Raw genomic sequence first — 23659 nt, 5'->3', positions numbered from 1 at the left:
CCTGCAGGCACTGAGCCAAATCAGATTGTAGGAGAAACACAGTTTAGCAAATGAAACGAGGTCGATAGAAACTGTACAGCAAAATAAATGGAACCACGTAGGAACCTGGAGAACTGAGGGACCCTTCTAGAGGGACAACTGGAGTTAGTGAAAGAATAAACATTGAGTGCGTGCGGTGTCCCTCTGTATCGGACATCGTTGGCCCCGCAGCTCGTCTCGTGTAAATGGACCTTAACTCTGTCTTTGCTTAGTGTCGCCTCCTAGTGGCAGCAGCTATACCCAAGGCCTTGCTGTGTCCCCCATGACATGGATGAGAAACAGTATGTAAGTATAGACTGTGTACAAAATACAGTTCTTCATTCATATGTTTAGCGGGGACACACTGCAGAGCTGGAACCGTTTTTGCAGATAAATATTGTATGATTTGGGCAAAGCGTGTTGTCAGAAGAATCTCCAACCAAACGGATCACATGTGTCCTGCTGCTGGGAACCCTGAGCAATCAAATATAATCTACAGGGAAACACAGTAGCAAATGAGGGATAATTGCAGTTTTCGGATTTGCCACTAGATGTCAGCAAATACCAGATCACTAAAACAAAGGTATCTTGCTTTACAGCCTGTAGCAAAACTAAATGTTGTCTTGTACAAAGAATAAGAGGCTGAATATTTCCAATGTTAGAGCTTCATGTAATGAGCAGTACTTTACCCGATGGGCTCCGGGCAATAACGGGCCATGTGGCTTCTTTCTGAGAACAAATCGTTTCTGATCTTTCTGCAGGAAGAATGTAGGATTGGACTGCCCAGATCTAGAATAATAATAATGATCATTATTTTATTTTACCATTTAATTTATAAAACAAAATTGTGTTACTTTATGAGATACAAATAATCTGCCAGCCACATACAAGATAGGAGTACGAATGCCCATACAACAGAGTAATTACTATATAGGTGCCCTGGCACTATACTGGGCATTGATATGCAGTGGATATATGAAGTCTTCACACCCCTGCTAAAATTCCAGGTTTTTGTCATGTTAAAAAATCCAACAAAGAGGAATCCTTCAGATTTATTTCCCCCCTCAGTGTGACCCGTTATCGGTACAATTTCAATGAAAAACAAACTCACATCTTCTTGGGTGGAAAAATCACATCTTCTTGGGTGGAAAAATATAAAAACAACATAACTACAATGTGGTTGCATAAGTGTTCACACCCTCGGTATTATTGTATCTTGACGCCACCAGAAGCTAGGGGTTTGACAGGTCTTCCATGCTGGAACGCCCCTTGTCACACCCCTAGCTCCGCATTGGGTCAAGTCCGCAAGGTCCTGGAAGGTGGATGACAACATACAACAATAGCCCTTCACCCCTCCGGAGCTCCGCATAGTGTCCTGCAGTATGCTGCGTACCTCAGCAGCCGGTGTGCACAAAATAATACCCATACAGGCGGCCGGCGGTCCCAAAATTGTCTTCCCCCAATACGCGGGATTGCCGCTGAGCAGCATTCACATGTGGGGCCCGCCAACTGTCTCTGCTGCCTTCTCCCGCACTGCATGAGCAGCCGCACAGACACTACCAGCGGTGAGATGTGCCGGACAGCAGATGTCAGTGCTGCTTTGGGACCGGCGACAGCGTGGGAGGTACAAGGAGCGCATGTGCGACAGTACAGCCGCTGGGGATTATACAGCTACAGCGGGAAGCCTTGGACAGGGGGCAGGAGCCGCGAATGCACAAGGATACTGGGCTGCCAGCGGGGATAACGAGCACCTCTGCCAAACTGCCGGCAAAGAAGCAGCAGCATTTGGACCGCAGGTGGAAACTTACAGGCGCCGGGGAATAAACAGCTGCAGCGGGGAGGCAGGAAACTGTTACACATAGGCGGGGAGCCGCCCCTGCAGGCAGCAGCCGTGATCTTCTATCACTGCCGGGAGCCAGGAGGTGAAAGAACAATTTTAGTGGGCTACCAGGACCAGCTGGGAAGGCAGCTATGCAGCCTATCAGGTTCAGGGGAGCATGACACAGCTGTCTATCTGGTCTCCACCAGGACTTCCTGGTGGCGCCAAGATACAATAATACCCACACCCTCTTATACTGGGGGTGTGGTTGTGTTTAGAATTACCCAATCACCTAATAAGATCATGTTAGATAGCAGTCAGCACTCCGCTGCCATTATTTACAGGGGTTCCGATTTACCCCATATAAAGTTCAGCTCTTCTATGAGGATTTTCCTGACATTTTCTTAGTTGGTCCAAAAAATATCTTACAGCACATTGTTGGAAGGCATCAGACAGGAGGAGGGGGCCAAAACATGTCCAAGGCATCACATATACCATGGGACACAGTGAGGACGTTAGCAAGAAGAGGACTACATTTGGCACAACAGTGACATCACCAAATAGACATTTGTCAGAGTCCAACAGTACCAGTAAAGGAGCTGCAGGAGTTCCTGGCAAGTACTGGTTGTGTAGTCATGTGACAACCATCTCCCGTATTCTTCATATGCCTGAGTTGTGGGGGTGGGGGGCAGGGGAGGGCAAGACGAAAGCCTTTTCTAACAAAGGAAAACATCCAAGCGCGGCTATGTTTTGCAAAACCATGTCTACCAGAAGTGTGTGTTATGTCTGAGGAGACCGAGGGGGAACTTTTGGGCCATAATTTCAAAAGGTATGCTTGGTGCAGAGGGTGATGCATTCAGGTGTGTCTCTACACAACAGCTACAGAGAAGTTTTCGGTGGTATAACAGTAGAGGGCGCTGCAACCAGGTGTGTCTACAGAACAGCTGCATACACAAGTGTCCTGGGATATATAACAGTAGAGGGCGCTGCATCCTGGTGTGTCTCTACAAAACAGCTGCAGACAAGTGTTCTGTTGTGTATAACACTAGAGGGCGCTGCATCCAGGTGTGTCTCTAGAGAACAGCTGCAGACACAAGTGTTCTGTGGTGTATAACAGGAGAGGGCGCTGCATCCAGGTGTGTCTCTAGAGAACAGCTGCAGACACAAGTGTTCTGTGGTGTATAACAGTAGAGGGCGCTGCATCCAGGTGTGTCTCTAGAGAACAGCTGCAGACACAAGTGTTCTGTGGTGTATAACAGTAGAGGGCGCTGCATCCAGGTGTGTCTCTAGAGAACAGCTGCAGACACAAGTGTTCTGTGGTGTATAACAGTAGAGGGCGCTGCATCCAGGTGTGTCTCTAGAGAACAGCTGCAGACACAAGTGTTCTGTGGTATATAACAGTAGAGGGCGCTGCATCCAGGTGTGTCTTTACAGAACAGCTGCACACAAGTGTCCTGGGATAAATAACAGAAGAGGGCGCTGCATCCTGGTGTGTCTCTACAAAATAGCTGCAGACACAAGTGTTCAGTGGTATATAACAGTAGAGGGTGCTGCATCCAGGTGTGTCTCTACTGAACAGCTGCAGACACAAGTGTTCTGTTGTATATAACAGGAGAGGGCGCTGCATCCAGGTGTGTCTCTACATAACAGCTGCAGACACAAGTGTTCTGTAGTATACCACTAGAGGGCGCTGCATCCAGGTGTGCCTCTACAGAACAGCTGCAAACACAAGTGTTCTGTGATGTATAACAGTAGAGGGCGATGCATACAGCTGTGTCTCTACTGAACAGCTACAGACACAAGTGTTCTGTGGTGTATAACAGTAGAGGGCGCTGCATCCTGGTGTGTCTCTACAAAACAGCTGCAGACAAGTGTTCTGTTGTGTATAACACTAGAGGGCGCTGCATCCAGGTGTGTCTCTACAGAACAGCTGCAGACACAAGTGTTCTGTGGTGTATTACAGTAGAGGGCGCTGCATCCTGGTGTGTCTCTACAAAACAGCTGCAGACAAGTGTTCTGTGGTGTATAACAGGAGAGGGCGCTGCATCCAGGTGTGTCTCTACTGAACAGCTGCAAACACAAGTGTTCTGTGCTGTATAACAGTAGAGGGCGCTGCATCCTGGTGTGTCTCTACAAAACAGCTGCAGACACAAGTGTTCTGTGGTATATAACAGTAGAGGGCGCTGCATCCTGGTGTGTCTCTACAAAACAGCTGCAAACACAAGTGTTCTGTGGTGTATAACAGTAGAGGGCCCTGCATCCAGGTGTGTCTCTACTGAACAGCTGCAGACACAAGTGTTCTGTTGTATATAACAGGAGAGGGCGCTGCATCCAGGTGTGTCTCTACATAACAGCTGCAGACACAAGTGTTCTGTAGTATACCACTAGAGGGCGCTGCATCCAGGTGTGCCTCTACAGAACAGCTGCAAACAAGTGTTCTGTGATGTATAACAGTAGAGGGCGCTGCATACAGCTGTGTCTCTACTGAACAGCCGCAGACACAAGTATTCTGTGGTGTATAACAGTAGAGGGCGCTGCATCCTGGTGTGTCTCTACAAAACAGCTGCAGACAAGTGTTCTGTTGTGTATAACACTAGAGGGCGCTGCATCCAAGTATGTCTCTACAGAACAGCTGCAGACACAATTGTTCTGTGGTGTATAACAGTAGAGGGCGCTGCATCCAGGTGTGTCTCTACAGAACAGCTGCAGACACAAGTGTTCTGTGATGTATAACACTAGAGGGCGCTGCATCCTGGTGTGTCTCTACAGAACAGCTGCAGACACAAGTGTTCTGTGGTGTATAACACTAGAGGGCGCTGCATCCAGGTGGGTCTCTACAGAACAGCTGCAGACACAATTGTTCTGTGGTGTACAACAGTAGAGGGCGCTGCATCCAGGTGTGTCTCTACAGAACAGATACAGACACAAGTGTTCTGTGATGTATAACACTAGAGGGCGCTGCATCCTGGTGTGTCTCTACAGAACAGCTGCAGACACAAGTGTTCTGTGCTGTATAACAGTAGAGGGCGCTGTATCCAGGTGTGTCTCTACAGAACAGCTGCAGACACAAGTGTTCTGTGGTGTATAACACTAGAGGGCGCTGCATCCAGGTGGGTCTCTACAGAACAGCTGCAGACACAATTGTTCTGTGGTGTACAACAGTAGAGGGCGCTGCATCTAGGTGTGTCTCTACAGAACAGATACAGACACAAGTGTTCTGTGATGTATAACACTAGAGGGCGCTGCATCCAGGTGTGTCTCTACAGAACAGCTGCAGACACAAGTGTTCTGTGCTGTATAACAGTAGAGGGCGCTGCATCCAGGTGTGTCTCTACAGAACAGCCGCAGACACAAGTGTTCTGTTGTGTATAACAGGAGAGGGCGCTGCATCCAGGTGTGTCTCTACAGAACAGCTCCATACACAAGTGTTCTGTGGTATAACACTAGAGGGTGCTGCATCTAGGTGTGTCTCTACAGAACAGCAGCAGACACAAGTGTTCTGTGGTATAACACTAGAGGGCGCTGCATCCTGGTGTGTCTCTACAGAATAGCTGCAGACACAAGTGTTCTGTGATGTATAACAACCATCTCCCGTAATCTTCATATGCTTGAGTTGTGGGGGTGGGGGGGCAAGACAAAAGCCTTTTCTAACAAAGGAAAACATCCAAGCCCGGCTATGTTTTGCAAAACCATGTCTACCAGAAGTGTGTGTTATGTCTGAGGAGACCGAGGGGGAACTTTTGGGCCATAATTTCAAAAGGTATGCTTGGTGCAGAGGGTGATGCATTCAGGTGTGTCTCTACACAACAGCTACAGAGAAGTTTTCGGTGATATAACAGTAGAGGGCGCTGCAACCAGCTGTGTCTACAGAATAGCTGCAGAGACAAGTGTCCTGTGATGTATAACAGTAGAGGGCGCTGCATCCAGGTGTGTCTCTACAAAACAGATGCAGACAAGTGTTCTGTTGTGTATAACACTAGAGGGCGCTGCATCCAGGTATGTCTCTACAGAACAGCTGCAAACACAAGTGTTCTGTGATGTATAACACTAGAGGGCGCTGCATCCTGGTGTGTCTCTACAGAACAGCTGCAGACACAAGTGTTCTGTGGTGTATAACACTAGAGGGCGCTGCATCCAGGTGGGTCTCTACAGAACAGCTGCAGACACAATTGTTCTGTGGTGTACAACAGTAGAGGGCGCTGCATCCAGGTGTGTCTCTACAAAACAGATACTGACACAAGTGTTCTGTGCTGTATAACAGTAGAGGTCGCTGCATCCAGGTGTGTCACTACAGAACAGCCGCAGACACAAGTGTTCTGTTGTGTATAACAGGAGAGGGCGCTGCATCCAGGTGTGTCTCTACAGAACAGCTGCATACACAAGTGTTCTGTGGTATAACACTAGAGGGTGCTGCATCCAGGTGTGTCTCTACAGAACAGCAGCAGACACAAGTGTTCTGTGGTATAACACTAGAGGGCACTGCATCCTGGTGTGTCTCTACAGAATAGCTGCAGACACAAGTGTTCTGTGATGTATAACAGTAGAGGGCGCTGTGACAACCATCTCCCGTAATCTTCATATGCTTGAGTTGTGGGGGTGGGGGGCAAGACAAAAGCCTTTTCTAACAAAGGAAAACATCCAAGCCCGGCTATGTTTTGCAAAACCATGTCTACCAGAAGTGTGTGTTATGTCTGAGGAGACCGAGGGGGAACTTTTGGGCCATAATTTCAAAAGGTATGCTTGGTGCAGAGGGTGATGCATTCAGGTGTGTCTCTACACAACAGCTACAGAGAAGTTTTCGGTGATATAACAGTAGAGAGCGCTGCAACCAGCTGTGTCTACAGAATAGCTGCAGAGACAAGTGTCCTGTGATGTATAACAGTAGAGGGCGCTGCATCCAGGTGTGTCTCTACAAAACAGATGCAGACAAGTGTTCTGTTGTGTATAACACTAGAGGGCGCTGCATCCAGGTATGTCTCTACAGAACAGCTGCAAACACAAGTGTTCTGTGATGTATAACACTAGAGGGCGCTGCATCCTGGTGTGTCTCTACAGAACAGCTGCAGACACAAGTGTTCTGTGGTGTATAACACTAGAGGGCGCTGCATCCAGGTGGGTCTCTACAGAACAGCTGCAGACACAATTGTTCTGTGGTGTACAACAGTAGAGGGCGCTGCATCCAGGTGTGTCTCTACAAAACAGATACTGACACAAGTGTTCTGTGCTGTATAACAGTAGAGGTCGCTGCATCCAGGTGTGTCACTACAGAACAGCCGCAGACACAAGTGTTCTGTTGTGTATAACAGGAGAGGGCGCTGCATCCAGGTGTGTCTCTACAGAACAGCTGCATACACAAGTGTTCTGTGGTATAACACTAGAGGGTGCTGCATCCAGGTGTGTCTCTACAGAACAGCAGCAGACACAAGTGTTCTGTGGTATAACACTAGAGGGCACTGCATCCTGGTGTGTCTCTACAGAATAGCTGCAGACACAAGTGTTCTGTGATGTATAACAGTAGAGGGCGCTGTGACAACCATCTCCCGTAATCTTCATATGCTTGAGTTGTGGGGGTGGGGGGCAAGACAAAAGCCTTTTCTAACAAAGGAAAACATCCAAGCCCGGCTATGTTTTGCAAAACCATGTCTACCAGAAGTGTGTGTTATGTCTGAGGAGACCGAGGGGGAACTTTTGGGCCATAATTTCAAAAGGTATGCTTGGTGCAGAGGGTGATGCATTCAGGTGTGTCTCTACACAACAGCTACAGAGAAGTTTTCGGTGGTATAACAGTAGAGAGCGCTGCAACCAGCTGTGTCTACAGAATAGCTGCAGAGACAAGTCTCCTGTGATGTATAACAGTAGAGGGCGCTGCATCCAGGTGTGTCTACAGAACAGCTGCAGACACAAGTGTCCTGGGATATATAACAGTAGAGGGCGCTGCATCCTGGTGTGTCTCTACAAAACAGATGCAGACAAGTGTTCTGTTGTGTATAACACTAGAGGGCGCTGCATCCAGGTATGTCTCTACAGAACAGCTGCAAACACAAGTGTTCTGTGATGTATAACACTAGAGGGCGCTGCATCCTGGTGTGTCTCTACAGAACAGCTGCAGACACAAGTGTTCTGTGGTGTATAACACTAGAGGGCGCTGCATCCAGGTGGGTCTCTACAGAACAGCTGCAGACACAATTGTTCTGTGGTGTACAACAGTAGAGGGCGCTGCATCCAGGTGTGTCTCTACAAAACAGATACTGACACAAGTGTTCTGTGATGTATAACACTAGAGGGCGCTGCATCCTGGTGTGTCTCTACAGAACAGCTGCAGACACAAGTGTTCTGTGGTGTATAACAGGAGAGGGCGCTGCATCCAGGTGTGTCTCTACAGAACAGCAGCAGACACAAGTGTTCTGTGGTGTATAACACTAGAGGGCGCTGCATCCAGGTGTGTCTCTACAAAACAGCTGCAGACACAAGTGTTCTGTGGTGTATAACACTAGAGGGCGCTGCATCCAGGTGTGTCTCTACAGAACAGCTGCAGACACAAGTGTTCTGTGGTGTATAACAGTAGAGGGCGCTGCATCCAGGTGTGTCTCTACAGAACAGCTGCAGACACAAGTGTTGTGTGATGTATAACAGTAGAGGGCGCTGTATCCAGGTGTGTCTCTACAGAACAGATACAGACACAAGTGTTCTGTGATGTATAACAGTACAGGTTGCTGCATACAGCTGTGTCTCTACTGAACAGCTGCAGACACAAGTGTTCTGTAGTATACCACTAGAGGGTGCTGCATCCAGGTGTGCCTCTACAAAACAGCTGCAAACACAAGTGTTCTGTGGTGTACAACAGTAAAGGGCGCTGCATCCAGGTGTGTCTCTACAGAATAGCTGCAGACACAAGTGTTCTGTGGTGTATAACACTAGAGGGCGCTGCATCCAGGTGTGTCTCTACAGAACAGATACAGACACAAGTGTTCTGTGGTATAACAGTAGAGGGCGCTGCATCCAGGTGTGTCCCTACAGAACAGCTGCAGACACAAGTGTTCTGTGGTATAACAGGAGAGGACGCTGCATCCTGGTGTGTCTCTACAGAACAGCTGCAGACACAAGTGTTCTGTGGTATATAACAGTAGAGGGCGCTGCATCCAGGTGTGTCTCTACTGAACAGCTGTAGACACAAGTGTTCTGTGGTGTATAACAGTAGAGGGCGCTGCATCCAGGTGTGTCTCTACAGAACAGCTGCAGACAAGTGTTCTGTGGTGTATAACACTAGAGGGCGCTGCATCCAGGTGTGTCTCTACAGAACAGCCACAGACAAGTATTCTGTGATGTATAACAGTAGAGGGCGCTGCATCCTGGTGTGTCTCTACAGAACAGATACAGACACAAGTGTTCTGTGGTAAAAGAGGGCGCTGCATCCAGGTGTGTCTCTACAGAACAGCAGCAGACACAAGTGTTGTGTGATGTATAACAGTAGAGGGCGCTGTATCCAGGTGTGTCTCTACAGAACAGCTGCAGACACAAGTGTTCCGTGGTGTATAACAGTAGAGGGCGCTGCATCCAGGTGTGTCTCTACAGAACAGCTGCAGACACAAGTATTGTGTGATGTATAACAGTAGAGGGCGCTGTATCCAGGTGTGTCTCTACAGAACAGATACAGACACAAGTGTTCTGTGGTATATAACAGTAGAGGGCGCTGCATACAGCTGTGTCTCTACTGAATAGCCGCAGACACAAGTATTCTGTGGTGTATAACACTAGAGGGCGCTGCATCCAGGTATGTCTCTACAGAACAGCTGCAGACACAAGTGTTCTGTGATTTATAACAGGAGAGGGCGCTGCATCCAGGTGTGTCTCTACAGAACAGCTGCAGACAAGTGTTCTGTGATGTAGAACAGTAGAGGGCGCTGCATCCAGGTGTGTCTCTACAGAACAGCTGCAGACAAAAGTGTTCTGTGGTATATAACAGTAGAGGGCGCTCCATCCAGGTGTGTCTCTACAGAACAGCCGCAGACACAAGTGTTCTGTGCTGTATAACAGTGGAGGGCGCTGCATCCAGGTGTGTCTTTACTGAACAGCTGTAGACACAAGTGTTCTGTGGTGTATAACAGTAGAGGGCGCTGCATCCAGGTGTGTCTCTACAGAACAGCTGCAGACAAGTGTTCTGTGGTGTATAACACTAGAGGGCGCTGCATCCAGGTGTGTCTCTACAGAACAGATACAGACACAAGTGTTCTGTGGTGTATAACAGGAGAGGGCGCTGCATCCTGGTGTGTCTCTACTGAACAGCTGCAGACACAAGTGTTCTGTGATGTATAACAGTAGAGGGCGCTGCATCCAGGTGTGCCTCTACAGAACAGCTTCAGACACAAGTGTTCTGTGGTGTATAACACTAGAGGGCGCTGCATCCAGGTGTGTCTCTACAGAACAGCTGCAGACACAAGTGTTCTGTAGTATAACAGTAGAGGGCGCTGCATCCAGGTGTGTCTCTACAGAACAGCTGCAGACACAAGTGTTCTGTAGTATAACAGTAGAGGACGCTGCATCCAGGTGTGTCTCTACAGAACAGCTGCAGACACAAGTGTTCTGTGGTATATAACAGTGGAGGGTGCTGCATCCAGGTGTGTCTCTACAGAACAGATACAGACACAAGTGTTCTGTGATGTATAACAGTAGAGGGCGCTGCATCCAGGTGTGTCCCTACAGAACAGCTGCAGACACAAGTGTTCTGTGATGTATAACAGGAGAGGGCGCTGCATCCTGGTGTGTCTCTACAGAACAGATACAGACACAAGTGTTCTGTTGTGTATAACACTAGAGGGCGCTGCATCCAGGTGTGTCTCTACAGAACAGCCGCAGACACAAGTGTTCTGTAGTGTATAACACTAGAGGGCGCTGCATCCTGGTGTGTCTCTAGAGAACAACTGCAGACACAAGTGTTCTGTGGTGTATAACACTAGAGGGCGCTGCATCCAGGTGTATCTCTACAGAACAGCTGCAGACACAAGTGTTCTGTGGTGTATAACAGTAGAGGGCGCTGCATCCAGGTGTGTCTCTACAGAACAGCTGCAGACACAAGTGTTCTGTGATGTATAACAGTAGAGGGCGCTGCATCCAGGTGTGTCTCTACTGAACAGCTGCAGACACAAGTGTTCTGTAGTATAACACTAGAGGGCGCTGCATCCAGGTGTATCTCTACTGAACAGATACAGACACAAGTGTTCTGTGATGTATAACAGTAGAGGGCGCTGCATCCAGGTGTGTCTCTACAGAATAGCTGCAGACACAAGTGTTCTGTGATTTATAACAGTAGAGGGCACTGCATCCAGGTGTGTCTCTACAGAACAGCTGCAGACACAAGTGTTCTGTGATTTATAACAGTAGAGGGCACTGCATCCAGGTGTGTCTCTACAGAACAGCTGCAGACACAAGTGTTCTGTGGTATATAACAGTAGAGGGCGCTGCATCCAGGTGTGTCTCTACAGAACAGCTGCAGACACAAGTGTTCTGTGATGTATAACAGTAGAGGGCGCTGCATCCAGGTGTGTCTCTACTGAACAGCTGCAGACACAAGTGTTCTATAGTATAACACTAGAGGGCGCTGCATCCAGGTGTATCTCTACTGAACAGATACAGACACAAGTGTTCTCTGATGTATAACAGTAGAGGGCGCTGCATCCAGGTGTGTCTCTACAGAACAGCTGCAGACACAAGTGTTCTGTAATGTATAACAGTAGAGGGCGCTGCATCCTGGTGTGTCTCTACACAACAGCTGCAGACACAAGTGTTCTGTGATATATAACAGTAGAGGGCGCTGCATACAGGTGTGTCTCTACAGAACAGCTGCAGACAAGTGTTCTGTGGTATATAATAGTTGAGGGCGCTGCATCCAGGTGTGTCTCTACAGAACAGTTGCAGACACAAGTGTTCTGTGGTATAACAGTAGAGGGCGCTGCATCCAGGTGTCTCTCTACAGAACAGCTGCAGACACAAGTGTTCTGTTGTGTATAACAGTAGAGGGCGCTGCATCCAGGTGTGTCTCTACTGAACAGCTGCAGACACAAGTGTTCTGTGGTATATAACAGTAGAGGGCGCTGCATCCAGGTGTGTCTCTACGGAACAGCTGCAGACACAAGTGTTCTGTAGTATACCACTAGAGGGCGCTGCATCCAGGTATGTCTCTACAGAACAATTATTTTCACGAACATATTATGCGCAATGTATACACGTGAATGTGAACAGATCAATGAAAATTGACTCCCTTTAGCGCGCATTATACGGAGAAACATCATACATGGTGAAGTCATGTTCGCGAGTACATGGACTCAACGGACAAGAAAAAGACGAAAAGACGTTTATTGCGAATCTGAAACCAACTTCAGTGTCGTCAGCAGACACCATGAGGCTGCTCTCTCACACAGGCGCTGACAAAGCGCGGCGTTTGAAAACGTGTTTTACCACAATTTCAAGCGGCGGTTTTCAACACATTGTATAGCGTTTTTTTACGCACGCCATCATTGTGGTGGGCGATGAGGTGCATTAAAGAGCGCTAACACACGATAATAGAGCAGACAGTGCTCAAAAATGGCGGCATTAGAGACACGGCGTTCAAGCGCTAGCCTGTGCAGCCCCGATGAGATGAATGGAGGCGTTGTACCGCGATTAGCACGGCTTTGAACCGCTGCGGTAAAAAGTGGGCAGTGCAAGAAGAAAGCCTAAATGCTAATCCACAGGGGCGTAAGTGCATGTTGCGCCACTGAAATGCACTTTCACCTGCATATTTTGCCAGTTTTAGCACGTATTTGTGTGAGCGCACGGGCGCGCCGCGGGTTTACGTACACAAATTGCATTGATATACACGAATACACAGGTTTTCTGCGTACGACATGCACATTTACGCACGTGTATCGATTTTAATGGGGTCTTGCGGGGCGCAAATGTGCACCAAGACAGGTCATGCCGCGTGTTTTAAACTGTGATCATCAGGGGGAAAAAACGCGCTCACGGGAACGAACCCCTTGAATTCAACACGTTCTGCTGGCGGCGTATTATACACACAATTTGCGCACGTAATCCGCCCGTGTGAACGATCCCTCGGAAACCAACTTCAGCCTGGTGGGACGGGGCGCTGCCCCTGTTATCTCTGTAGCTGCGGCGCCTCCTGGCACAGTGCAGCATGGGGCTCTCACCTGTACTGCAGGACTGTCAGGGCAGTACTGCTGCTGAACCCGGGCAGGTGGCAGGATAAGTAGTCATTTAGGTTCTGCTCGTCAAACTTGTGCTGCTCCCTGACTGCACCGGCGTCCATCTCCTGAGCTGCCATGTCTGCACAGACGGACAGCGGGTGCAAAGTCCAGTCCTGCAAGCATTACCTTTCACATAGTTCTTCTGTCTTTTTGGTTTTGCTTTTGTTTGTCAATAAAGTTTATGAAAGAAAAAAACAACAACCTCACGTACTGAACGTTATATCATTCGTTTAATATACGGGAAGTTGGACGCAGCGGCCATGTTGGAAACTGGCAAACATCTTCAAAAACAGTAACAATGCGTCTGCCCTTTGGCTTTGCAAGCAATATAATGTCACTTGTTATAAAATAGAAGTACTACAGGTCCCAGGAGTCGTATTCGATATGGAATGCCACATACATGCACTACACACAGTCACACTTACGGGTGGGATGAGGGTGGGAGGGAAACTACAACTCCCAGCATGCCGTGACTGAGTGACAGATTGCATGCATGCTGGGAGATGTAGTTTAACAGCTGCGGGTTAACTGTCCCGCCTCTTCCTGACTGCAGGCGTGCCTGTAACCAGGATAACGGCTGAAGCCTATAACTAGTGGCCTTCTAACTTCAGCGGGGAATGGTGGGGGTGCTGGGTGAAACTGGAAGCGCACGGGGAATGGTGGGATGCTGGGGGAAGTAGAGGCGCATGGCAAATGGTGGAGTGCTGGAGAGCAGTACAGGGGGGACTGGAGGCGCACGGGGAATTGTGTGGTGCTGGGGGAACTGGAGGTGTATGGGGAATGGTGGGGTGCTGGGGAGCAGTACAGGGGGGACTGGAGGCACAAAGGGAATGGTGGGGTGTTGGGGGCACTGGAGGCGCATCGGAAATAGTGGGGTGCTGGGGAGCAGTGCAGGGGGCACTGTAGGCGCACGGGGAATAGTGGGGTTCTGGGGGGGACTGAAGGTGCATGGGCAATGCTGGGGTGCTGGGGGCATTGGGAATGGTGGGGTGCTAGGGAGCAATACAGGGAGCACTGAAGGCGCATGGTAATGGTGGGGTGCTGGGGAGCAGTACATGGGGAATGGTGGAGGGCTGGAGAGCAGTACAGGGGGGACTGGAGGAGCACAGGGAATGGTCGGGTGCTGGGGGCATTGGAGGCGCGTCGGGAATAGTGGGGTGCTGGGGAGCAGTACAGGGGTCACTGTAGGTGCACGAGGAATAGTAGGGGTTTCTGGGGGGGCACTGAAGGTGCATGGGCAATGGTGGGGTGCTGGGGAGCCGTACAGGGGGCACTGGAGGTGCACGGGGAATGGTGGGGGGCTGGGGGACCTGTAGTTGTATGGGGAATGGTGGGGTGCTGGGGAACACTGAAGGCGCATGGGGAATGGTGGGGTGCTGGGGAACCTGCAGTTGCATAGGGAATGGTGGGGTGCTGGGGGACACTGGATGCGCATGGGGAATGGTGGGGGGCTGGGGGACCTGGAGTTACATGGGGAATGGTGGTGTGCTGGGGGCACTGGGAATGGTGGGGTGCTGGGGGACACTGAAGGCGCATGGGGAATGGTGGGGTGCTGGGGGCACTAGGAATGGTGAGGTGCTGGGGGACACTGGATGCGCATGGGGAATGGTGGGGGGCTGGGGGACCTGGAGTTGCATGGGGAATGGTGGTGTGCTGGGGGCACTGGGAATGGTGGGGTGGTGGGGGACACTGGAGGAGCACGGGGAATGGTGGGGTGCTGGGGAGCAGTACGGGGGGCATTGGAGGAGCATGGGGAATGGTGGGGTGATAGGGGGCACTGAAGGTGCATGGGGAATGGTGGGGTGCTGGGGCACACTGGGAAATGGGGTGCTGGGGAGCAATACAGGGGGCACTGGAGGCGCATGGGGAATGTTGGGGGGCTGGGGAACAGTACAGGGGGCACTAGAGGCTCATGAGGAATGGTGGGGGTCTGGGGGACCTGGAGGCGCATAGGGAATAGTGGGGTGCTGAGGGGCACTGGGAATGGTAGGGTGCTGGGGGCGCATGGGGAATGGTGTGGTGCTGGGGGCACTGGAGGCGCATAGGGAATAGGGGGGAGCAGTACTGGAGGCACACGGGGAATGGTGGGATCCTGGGGAGCAGTACAGGGGGCACTGGAGGTGCACGGTGAATAGTGGGGGGCTGGGGGAGCACGGGAAATGGTGGGGTGCTGGGGAGCAGTGGAGGCGAACGGGGAATGGTGGGGTGCTGGAGGAGCACGGGGAATGGTGGAGTGCTGGGGGACACTGGAGGTGCACGGGGAATGGTGGTGTACTGGAGGAGCACGGGGAATGGTGGAGTGCTGGGGAGCAGTACGGGGGGCACTGGAGGTGAACGGGGAATGGTGAGGTACTGGAGGAGCACGGGGAATGGTGGGGTGCTGGGGAGCAGTACGGGGGCACTGAAGGCGCATGGGAATGGTGGGGTGCTGGGGAGCCGTACAGGGGGCACTGGAGGTGCATGGGGAATGATGGGGGGCTGGGGGACCTGAAGTTGTATGGGGAATGGTGGGGTGCTGGAGGCACTGGGAATGGTGGGGTGCTGGGGGACACTGAAGGCGCATGGGGAATGGTGGGGGGCTGGGGGACCTGGAGTTGCATAGGGAATGGTGGGGTGCTGGGGGACACTGGAGGCGCATGGGGAATGGTGAGGGGCTGGGGGACCTGGAGTTGCATGGGGAATGGTGGGGTGCTGGGGGACCTGGGAATAGTGGGGTGCTGGGGACACTGGAGGTGCACGGGGAATGGTGGGGTACTGCAGGAGCACGGGGAATGGTAGGGTGCTGGGAAGAAGTACGGGGGGCACTGGAGGGGAATGGTGGGGTACTGGAGGAGCACAGGGAATGGTGGGGTGCTGGGGAGCAGTATGGGGGGCACTTGAGGTGCACAGGGAATGGTGGGGGGCATTAGGAATGGTGGGGTGCTGGGGAGCAGTACGGGGGCACTGGAGGAGAATGGTGGGGTACTGGAGAACAGTGAATGGTGGGGTGCTGGGGGGTACTGGAGGTGCACAGGGAATGGTGGGGGGCTGGGGGACCTGGAGTTGCATGGGGAATGGTGGTGTGCTGGGGGCACTGGGGGTGGTGGGGGACACTGGAGGAGCACGGGGAATGGTGGGGTGCTGGGGAGCAGTACGGGGGGCATTGGAGGAGCATGGGGAATGGTGGGGTGATAGGGGGCACTGAAGGTGCATGGGGAATGGTGGGGTGCTGGGGCACACTGGGAAATGGGGTGCTGGGGAGCAATACAGGGGGCACTGGAGGCGCATGGGGAATGTTGGGGGGCTGGGGAACAGTACAGGGGGCACTAGAGGCTCATGAGGAATGGTGGGGGTCTGGGGGACCTGGAGGCGCATAGGGAATAGTGGGGTGCTGAGGGGCACTGGGAATGGTAGGGTGCTGGGGGCGCATGGGGAATGGTGTGGTGCTGGGGGCACTGGAGGCGCATAGGGAATAGGGGGGAGCAGTACTGGAGGCACACGGGGAATGGTGGGATCCTGGGGAGCAGTACAGGGGGCACTGGAGGTGCACGGTGAATAGTGGGGGGCTGGGGGAGCACGGGAAATGGTGGGGTGCTGGGGAGCAGTGGAGGCGAACGGGGAATGGTGGGGTGCTGGAGGAGCACGGGGAATGGTGGAGTGCTGGGGGACACTGGAGGTGCACGGGGAATGGTGGTGTACTGGAGGAGCACGGGGAATGGTGGAGTGCTGGGGAGCAGTACGGGGGGCACTGGAGGTGAACGGGGAATGGTGAGGTACTGGAGGAGCACGGGGAATGGTGGGGTGCTGGGGAGCAGTACGGGGGCACTGAAGGCGCATGGGAATGGTGGGGTGCTGGGGAGCCGTACAGGGGGCACTGGAGGTGCATGGGGAATGGTGGGGGGCTGGGGGACCTGAAGTTGTATGGGGAATGGTGGGGTGCTGGAGGCACTGGGAATGGTGGGGTGCTGGGGGACACTGAAGGCGCATGGGGAATGGTGGGGGGCTGGGGGACCTGGAGTTGCATAGGGAATGGTGGGGTGCTGGGGGACACTGGAGGCGCATGGGGAATGGTGAGGGGCTGGGGGACCTGGAGTTGCATGGGGAATGGTGGGGTGCTGGGGGACCTGGGAATAGTGGGGTGCTGGGGACACTGGAGGTGCACGGGGAATGGTGGGGTACTGCAGGAGCACGGGGAATGGTGGGGTGCTGGGAAGAAGTACGGGGGGCACTGGAGGGGAATGGTGGGGTACTGGAGGAGCACAGGGAATGGTGGGGTGCTGGGGAGCAGTATGGGGGGCACTTGAGGTGCACAGGGAATGGTGGGGGGCATTAGGAATGGTGGGGTGCTGGGGAGCAGTACGGGGGCACTGGAGGAGAATGGTGGGGTACTGGAGAACAGGGAATGGTGGGGTGCTGGGGGGCATTATTTATCCTACACGGTGAATCTTGTCAAAAAAAAAAAAACACAACGTCTAATTTGCGCTATTTTGTTCACCCCATCTCCAAAAAAAAAAAAACACAATAAAAAGTGATCAAAAAGTCGTATGTACTCCAAAATACCAATAGAAACTACAGGACGCCCCTCAATAAAATGTCAACGAAAAAATAAGAAGGTTATGGCTGCTAGAAGATGGCGGCAGCCAAAAATTGTATTTTTTTCCAAAGATATTTTATTTTATTAAAAGAAGTACAGCAAAAAACAAAATTTTGCATTGTAGTAATCGTACTGACCCACAGATTAAAGTCTTCAGGCCATTTTCACTGTAGCGTGTATACCGTAGAAACAAAACCCGTCCAAAGATGGTGGAATTGCGCTTTTTCTTTTTCACTCCACTTAGAGTTTTTCAGTACATTATATGGTACATTACATCGTATCATTGAAAAATACAACTCGGGCCGCAAAAACAAGTCCTCATACGGTACTTCTACAGCGATGAATGAATAAAATAAGAGAAAACCAGTTGGATACTGTATACAAACCTCTTGGAAGCACTTGTGATATTTCCACAGGCGTGAAAAACGTGTACGAATATCACAAGTACAGAGATGCCATGTGTATTAAAAGCAAAAAGGCAGCCAGAATCGGATGTTTAGGAGTGCGATATCAGTGTGAGTTTCTCGGACCGATATCGTGCTTACCGGTGTGAATACATTAAGCTATTATGGGTGTACAGCGACCAAGACACGGGGCGCACCACTGAGGAGATGGTGGGGTAGCTGTTAGGGATGTCACGGTGGCACTACCAACTCCTCCCCTGAGGGATACGTCTGTTCCTTGTCCAAGGACCTGACAGGCCTCTCCAGGCAACGCTGGTACAGCGGTTACCTGAATAAACTTGGGTAAGTGAACTTCAGATTTTGTCACGGGTGACGCCACCGTTCATTACTCCGCTGTGTATCCAGCGTGAAATAATAAAGTTTAGATATCTGTAAATCTGTTTGCATTGTAGCAGTGATGATCTTCTGTTTTGGAATACATACCAATGTAGGGCATGCCGCCACGCTGCAGCCAGTGATCAGCTGCAGGACTCCAGTCCCATGCTACTGTATTTCCCCAAAAGTAGGACCTACCCTGTTTTTTTGTTTGTTTTTTTGTGTGGGGGGTGGGGCTTGAAATATAAGCTCTACACTAAAAATAAGCCCTAGCTGAACAACCTTAATTTAAAAAAAAAACAAACAATACTTGCCTTGCAGGCGCAGTCCGGGTCCCTCCTGCTGGTCTCCAGAGCTTCGGCGCTCTTGCTGCAGTCTCAGCAGCTGACAGAACATTGCTTCCTGGTAACAGAGTTTGTAAACCCCGCCTACAGGAAGCGATGGCTTCGATTGGTTTAGCCGTGGCGCTTGAGAACCAATCATAGCCATTCAATGCGATGGCTGTGATTGCTTATTCAAGCGCTGCATTAATTGGCTGAGCTGCGGCACTCAAGAACCAATCAGAGCCATGATTTGCTGGAGGGGGGTTACGAACTGCGTTACCAGGAAGCTATGCTCTGACGGCTGTTGAGGACTGAAGCAAGACTGACAGAACTCCGAAGACCAGCGGGAGGGACCTGGATGGCGCCTGCTAGGGAAGTATAAGACATCCCCTTGAAAATAAGACCCTGTACAAAAATTCCCTGTTTTCATGGCAAAAATTTAATATAAGACAGGATCTTCTTTTTGGGGAAACAGTAGTACAACACATCATTATGGAAATCTTAATTGGTAAAGCCCTTGCTGAAAGATGGTTGTAATCTCCTGGGTGCTACAGTTTCAGCAAGTGACATCTGAATTTTTGACTGCATTGACTTTTAGGGCTGCATGTTTGGGAAATGGCTCTGTGCAATGAGGCATTACCAAAAATCGAGCACTGAGGAGCAACTCAAACTGACCTGTTGAGGTTCTTTGTAAACTGGAATTGTTGGACAGATAGTCCTAATGTGTCTTCTGCCGTGAACCATGAAGTAGAAGATGGTGGCGGTACACTGAATATGCATTATGCGAAGGCTGTATTTCGCACGGGCTACAAAATCTCGTTACAAAACATGTGAAAGAACCTGTTGGAAACCATGGGCTTCACATTGTAGTTAGATTTTGTAGCCCGTGTGGATGCAGCCTGATAGAAGCCTCAGTGCAGTGAGCTGCAGGATTTCACCTTCTCTTGGAAAAACCATACAGAACGTACTTTTGTGAAAGAGCAAACCATGTTGCCATATTGGTCTGTCATCCGCCATCCTTCCATTTCAGCAAATAGTATTTTAATGTTTAACTACCCACTAAGTAATCACTTAAACACGTTTGAGACTTGCCAATTCCTGGAAATCTTCTGGAAATGTAGATAGTTGCAGTGACTCCAGTAAAAAATATAGGATATTACTAATTAAGACTTGCAATAGGCATAGTCCTCTTTTTGGCCTAATTTCTCCCCTCCGGTTTGTTCAGGTGTGATTGCAGTCAACCCTAATCCTCCACTTCCTCAGGTCACACTCAAAGGGATCCAGTGAAGAGCTGTTGAACGTAGAGCTGTTTAAGGTTGGCCTCACACGAAGGCCAGTGTCACACAGGTGCATAAATGTGCCCATTATTACACTTATGTGAAACTGGCCTAATGAGGTGCTTTGAGACACGGAGGTAATGCTGTCGTTTATACTACCTGACTTAGTAGTCGCTCTGTAGGGTCATGGAGTCAAAAAATAGACTTCAAGGAAAAAAAACATTATGGACTACAGTATTGCCTCAGGCAGATGATCTGCTCAATTATTGTACCACCTCCAACACGCTTTCCGTGTGCAAGTTGCATTTGATAGGCAAGGGTGCAAATCACATTGTATAGGTAGTACATTGACATGCTTTAGAAAGTCCTATTTCTCATCCGTCATACTGACAGGAATAGAATATGTGATGAGGTCTTCTTTACGCAGACCATTGGTCCACTTGAAAAAATGGCAGTGTGTATGTTCTCATAGCCCTACAATGGCACTGTCTGTGGATTAACATGGGCAGCTCATAGCCCCAAATACACTAGTGTGTCGGGTGCTTAACATTTAATCACCTAGTGATCGGCCTGTTTTGTGCCTCCATGATAAAGCATTTTTTTTTCTCCATTTTTTTTATTGCTACATTCGAAGAACTATACCATTTTTTGTTTTTTTTTTCATTAACATTGGCATATGAGGGCTTGTGTTTCTTGCATTGAGAGACACAGCTTAGACCGTGGGTATAGCTACTCTCGCTAAGCAGGGGACACTAAGCAAAAAAGTGTTAGCGCCTCCTACCAGCTATACCCCTACTGCAAGCACCAAGCTAATCACTTTTAGCTTAGTGTCCGCAGGAGCCAGACCTCTTTGTGCATCGATATCAATATGAGAATACAGGACTGGCACTAGACTCTCTCTGTTATCCCACCAAGAAGGGCAAACAGAATGGTGTTAACCACTATGATGCTGGCCCTACCCTAGGAAGGCAAGGGGGCACCATCAACGTTAGTTTGACTCTGACCCGCCAGCTATAGTGGTACCTGGAACTGGAGCACTCACTTCTTCTCTTGAAGGCAGATGAGCACAGGGGCGCATACAGCTAGAGTTCCAGGAGCTATTCCTCCCATGGTGGAAAGGTAAGTATCCCCTACGATGGGGGTTAGGATCTAGCCCTCCTCTCCTTCCCTGACTACTTGTTGCTCTTTTTATCTTTCCTCTCCCTCTGTGACTACCGCCCCACCACCATCCACTGCTGCACGTCCAGCACTGCACCAGAGTCAGCAAGATGCTGGCTGCTGCTACTTCCCACTGCAGGTCTTCAGCCACAGGCAGCTGTACTTCCTGTAGCACTCTTACCTTGCGGGTACATCCACTAATTTACATCCTGACTTCAGCCTAATTGGGTCATTTTGGTTCAGTGGAGGAAGGGGTAGGACAAGTTGCCCTCTTTCTTGCTGTGCTTGAGGAGGCCTTTTCTCCCCCCAATAACCCTCTTGCATGTCAAGGCTCTGTCATCCTATTGGATCCTGCCTTCTCTCCCTCTCAAGGCTCACGGGTCCTCTGCATCATTTACTTGGTCCCAACTTTTTTACCGCAGCATGCTGAGACTAGTGGCTCCTCTAGTTGCTTCTTGAATACTCAATCTCGACTCTTCTTCCATACCAGCTCCGAAATGGGTAAGCTCTGCCTGGCAGCTAGCTTTTCACTCTATATTGTTCCTCCTGCAGTGCGCTAATGATTACTGACTGCGGCCTCAGCATCATTTCCAACTCCAGTGCTGATGGCTCCAGACAAGGCCCAGGCACTGCTACTTTTCGTGTTCTCGCTTCAGTACCAAATTCCCAGACGGTCAGTCTGACACTTTGTACCACAACTGTCTTCCCTGAAGACTAACCGCTGGTGAACCGCCCACAGGTGCTGCTTCTGTCCAGTCCTCGTCAACTGCCGAACCGGAACGGGCATGCGCGCTATCTTGAGTGGCAGTAGATCCTAATAAAGCATCAACCGACTCCCAAGTGTGTCTAATTATGATGAATTTGCCATGCTCAATGTCTTTCATTGTAAATCCCAGAAACAAGTTAGGCCGCCTCGCTCAAGGCAATCTTCAAGCTCCCTGCATTCCTGTGGCAACTTGTTTAGAGCTCTCTCCTAAAAACTCTAGTAACTCTCTAAAGGCAAACTTTCAGAATCTCTCTCGGATTATGACATGGATGAGGAACTGACCTCTAAGATCTCCTCTTTGGTCAGTGCCTAATAATGGCAGTGAAAGAGCTACTTCTGGTAAAGGATCAGGCATCTACTTTATGCATAAAAGGTTAAACAAGGATCAGATAATGGCTTTTGGCAGCATTTGCATAGTTGCTTTCAATTTTCTTTCCTACATTTTTGATGTTATGGCAACGTTGTAATTTTACAGTAAGTCACCATTGAGCCCTATTTGAAGATAATCACTACAAGCTGGATGAATATTTTTATACGATGTTTGTGATAAGTAATGACACACAAAACTAACAGTAGTCTTTTGTAATCTGTTCAGGACCTGGCATTGCTGGCTACCTTACTGCAGGGTCTACATCTACAGTTATGCCCAACGTGCCAACCCCGGTGGACCATAAAGTAGGAGATCCTTGCTAGTCTTGGCTAGAAAGAATTAGATTCCGTACGTAAATTTTGGATGCTAATTATTTTGCACTTAGAATTGAATAATCGAGTTAGGACCCATTAACTTTTCCTATTTATGACATAATTAATGCTCGTGCCAAATTTCAAGTTTCTATGACATCGGGAAGTGAGAGAATTAAATTCCGTACGTAAAATTTGGACGCTAATTCTTTTGCGCTTAGAATTGAATAATCGAGTTGGGACCCATTAACTTTTCCTATTCATGACATAATCAATGCCCGTTTCAAATTTCTATGACATCGGGAAGTGAGAGAATTAGATTACAGATGTAAAATTTGAACGCTGATTCTTTTGCGCTTAGAATTGAATAATCGAGTTGGGACCTATTAACTTTTGTTATTTCTGACATAATAATCAATGCTCGTGCCAAATTTCAAGTGAGAGAATTAGATTACGTACGTAAAATGTGGACGCTATTTCTTTTGCGCTAGAATTGAATAATCGAGTTGGGACCTATTAACTTTTCCTATTCATGACATAATCAATGCCTGTGCCAAATTTCATGTTTCTATGACATCGGGAAGTGAGAGAATTCGATTACGTACGTACAATTTGGGCGCTAATTCTTTTGCACTAGAATTGAATAATCGAGTTGGGACCCCTTTACTTTTCCTATTTTGGACATAATCTATGCTTGTGCCAAATTTAATGTTTCTATGACATCGGGAAGTGAGAGAATTAGTGGCGAGTCAGTCAGTCTGTGAGTCAGTGAGGGCTTTCGTCTTTATAGATATAGATTTATTGCCACACACGAAAACCCTTAGTACGTGAGGGGGGGGGGGGGTAGGAGTGTTTTTGCTTTTTCATGGAATGTAATCTTTTGTGACATCAATACTTTGTCATTGATTTGTTCCATTGTTGTTCATCAGTATTTTGCCCATGCGCCGACTCCTCCACATAGCAGTTTGCCTGTCTGCATGCTACTGGGAAGCACGGTCTTGTGTAGAGCAGTAAGTATGGAAATT

At 49.7% G+C, this 23659-nt stretch overlaps 1 protein-coding gene across 2 annotated transcripts in view; it reads right to left on the bottom strand.

The window, feature by feature from the left end:
* Positions 1 to 13232, bottom strand: part of ACAD11 (acyl-CoA dehydrogenase family member 11) — a 74055-nt gene extending 60823 nt beyond the window's left edge. Inside the window, exons 1-2 of one of the 2 annotated variants that reach the window (XM_066585367.1) lie at positions 13021 to 13232; positions 708 to 807 (exon numbers count right to left, since the gene is read on the bottom strand). In XM_066585367.1, the coding sequence (XP_066441464.1) occupies positions 708 to 807; positions 13021 to 13154 (234 nt within the window). In that variant the 5' untranslated portion in view covers positions 13155 to 13232. The remainder of the gene's footprint in view (positions 1 to 707; positions 808 to 13020) is intronic. The other variant, XM_066585368.1, reaches the window with a different exon arrangement.
* Between the last annotated feature and the right edge of the window lie 10427 nt (positions 13233 to 23659).

The sequence above is a fragment of the Eleutherodactylus coqui genome, chromosome 12 (assembly GCF_035609145.1).
Source record: "Eleutherodactylus coqui strain aEleCoq1 chromosome 12, aEleCoq1.hap1, whole genome shotgun sequence".
In the NCBI taxonomy this organism is placed as follows: domain Eukaryota; kingdom Metazoa; phylum Chordata; class Amphibia; order Anura; family Eleutherodactylidae; genus Eleutherodactylus; species Eleutherodactylus coqui.
This window is presented reverse-complemented; position numbering and strand designations above follow the sequence as displayed.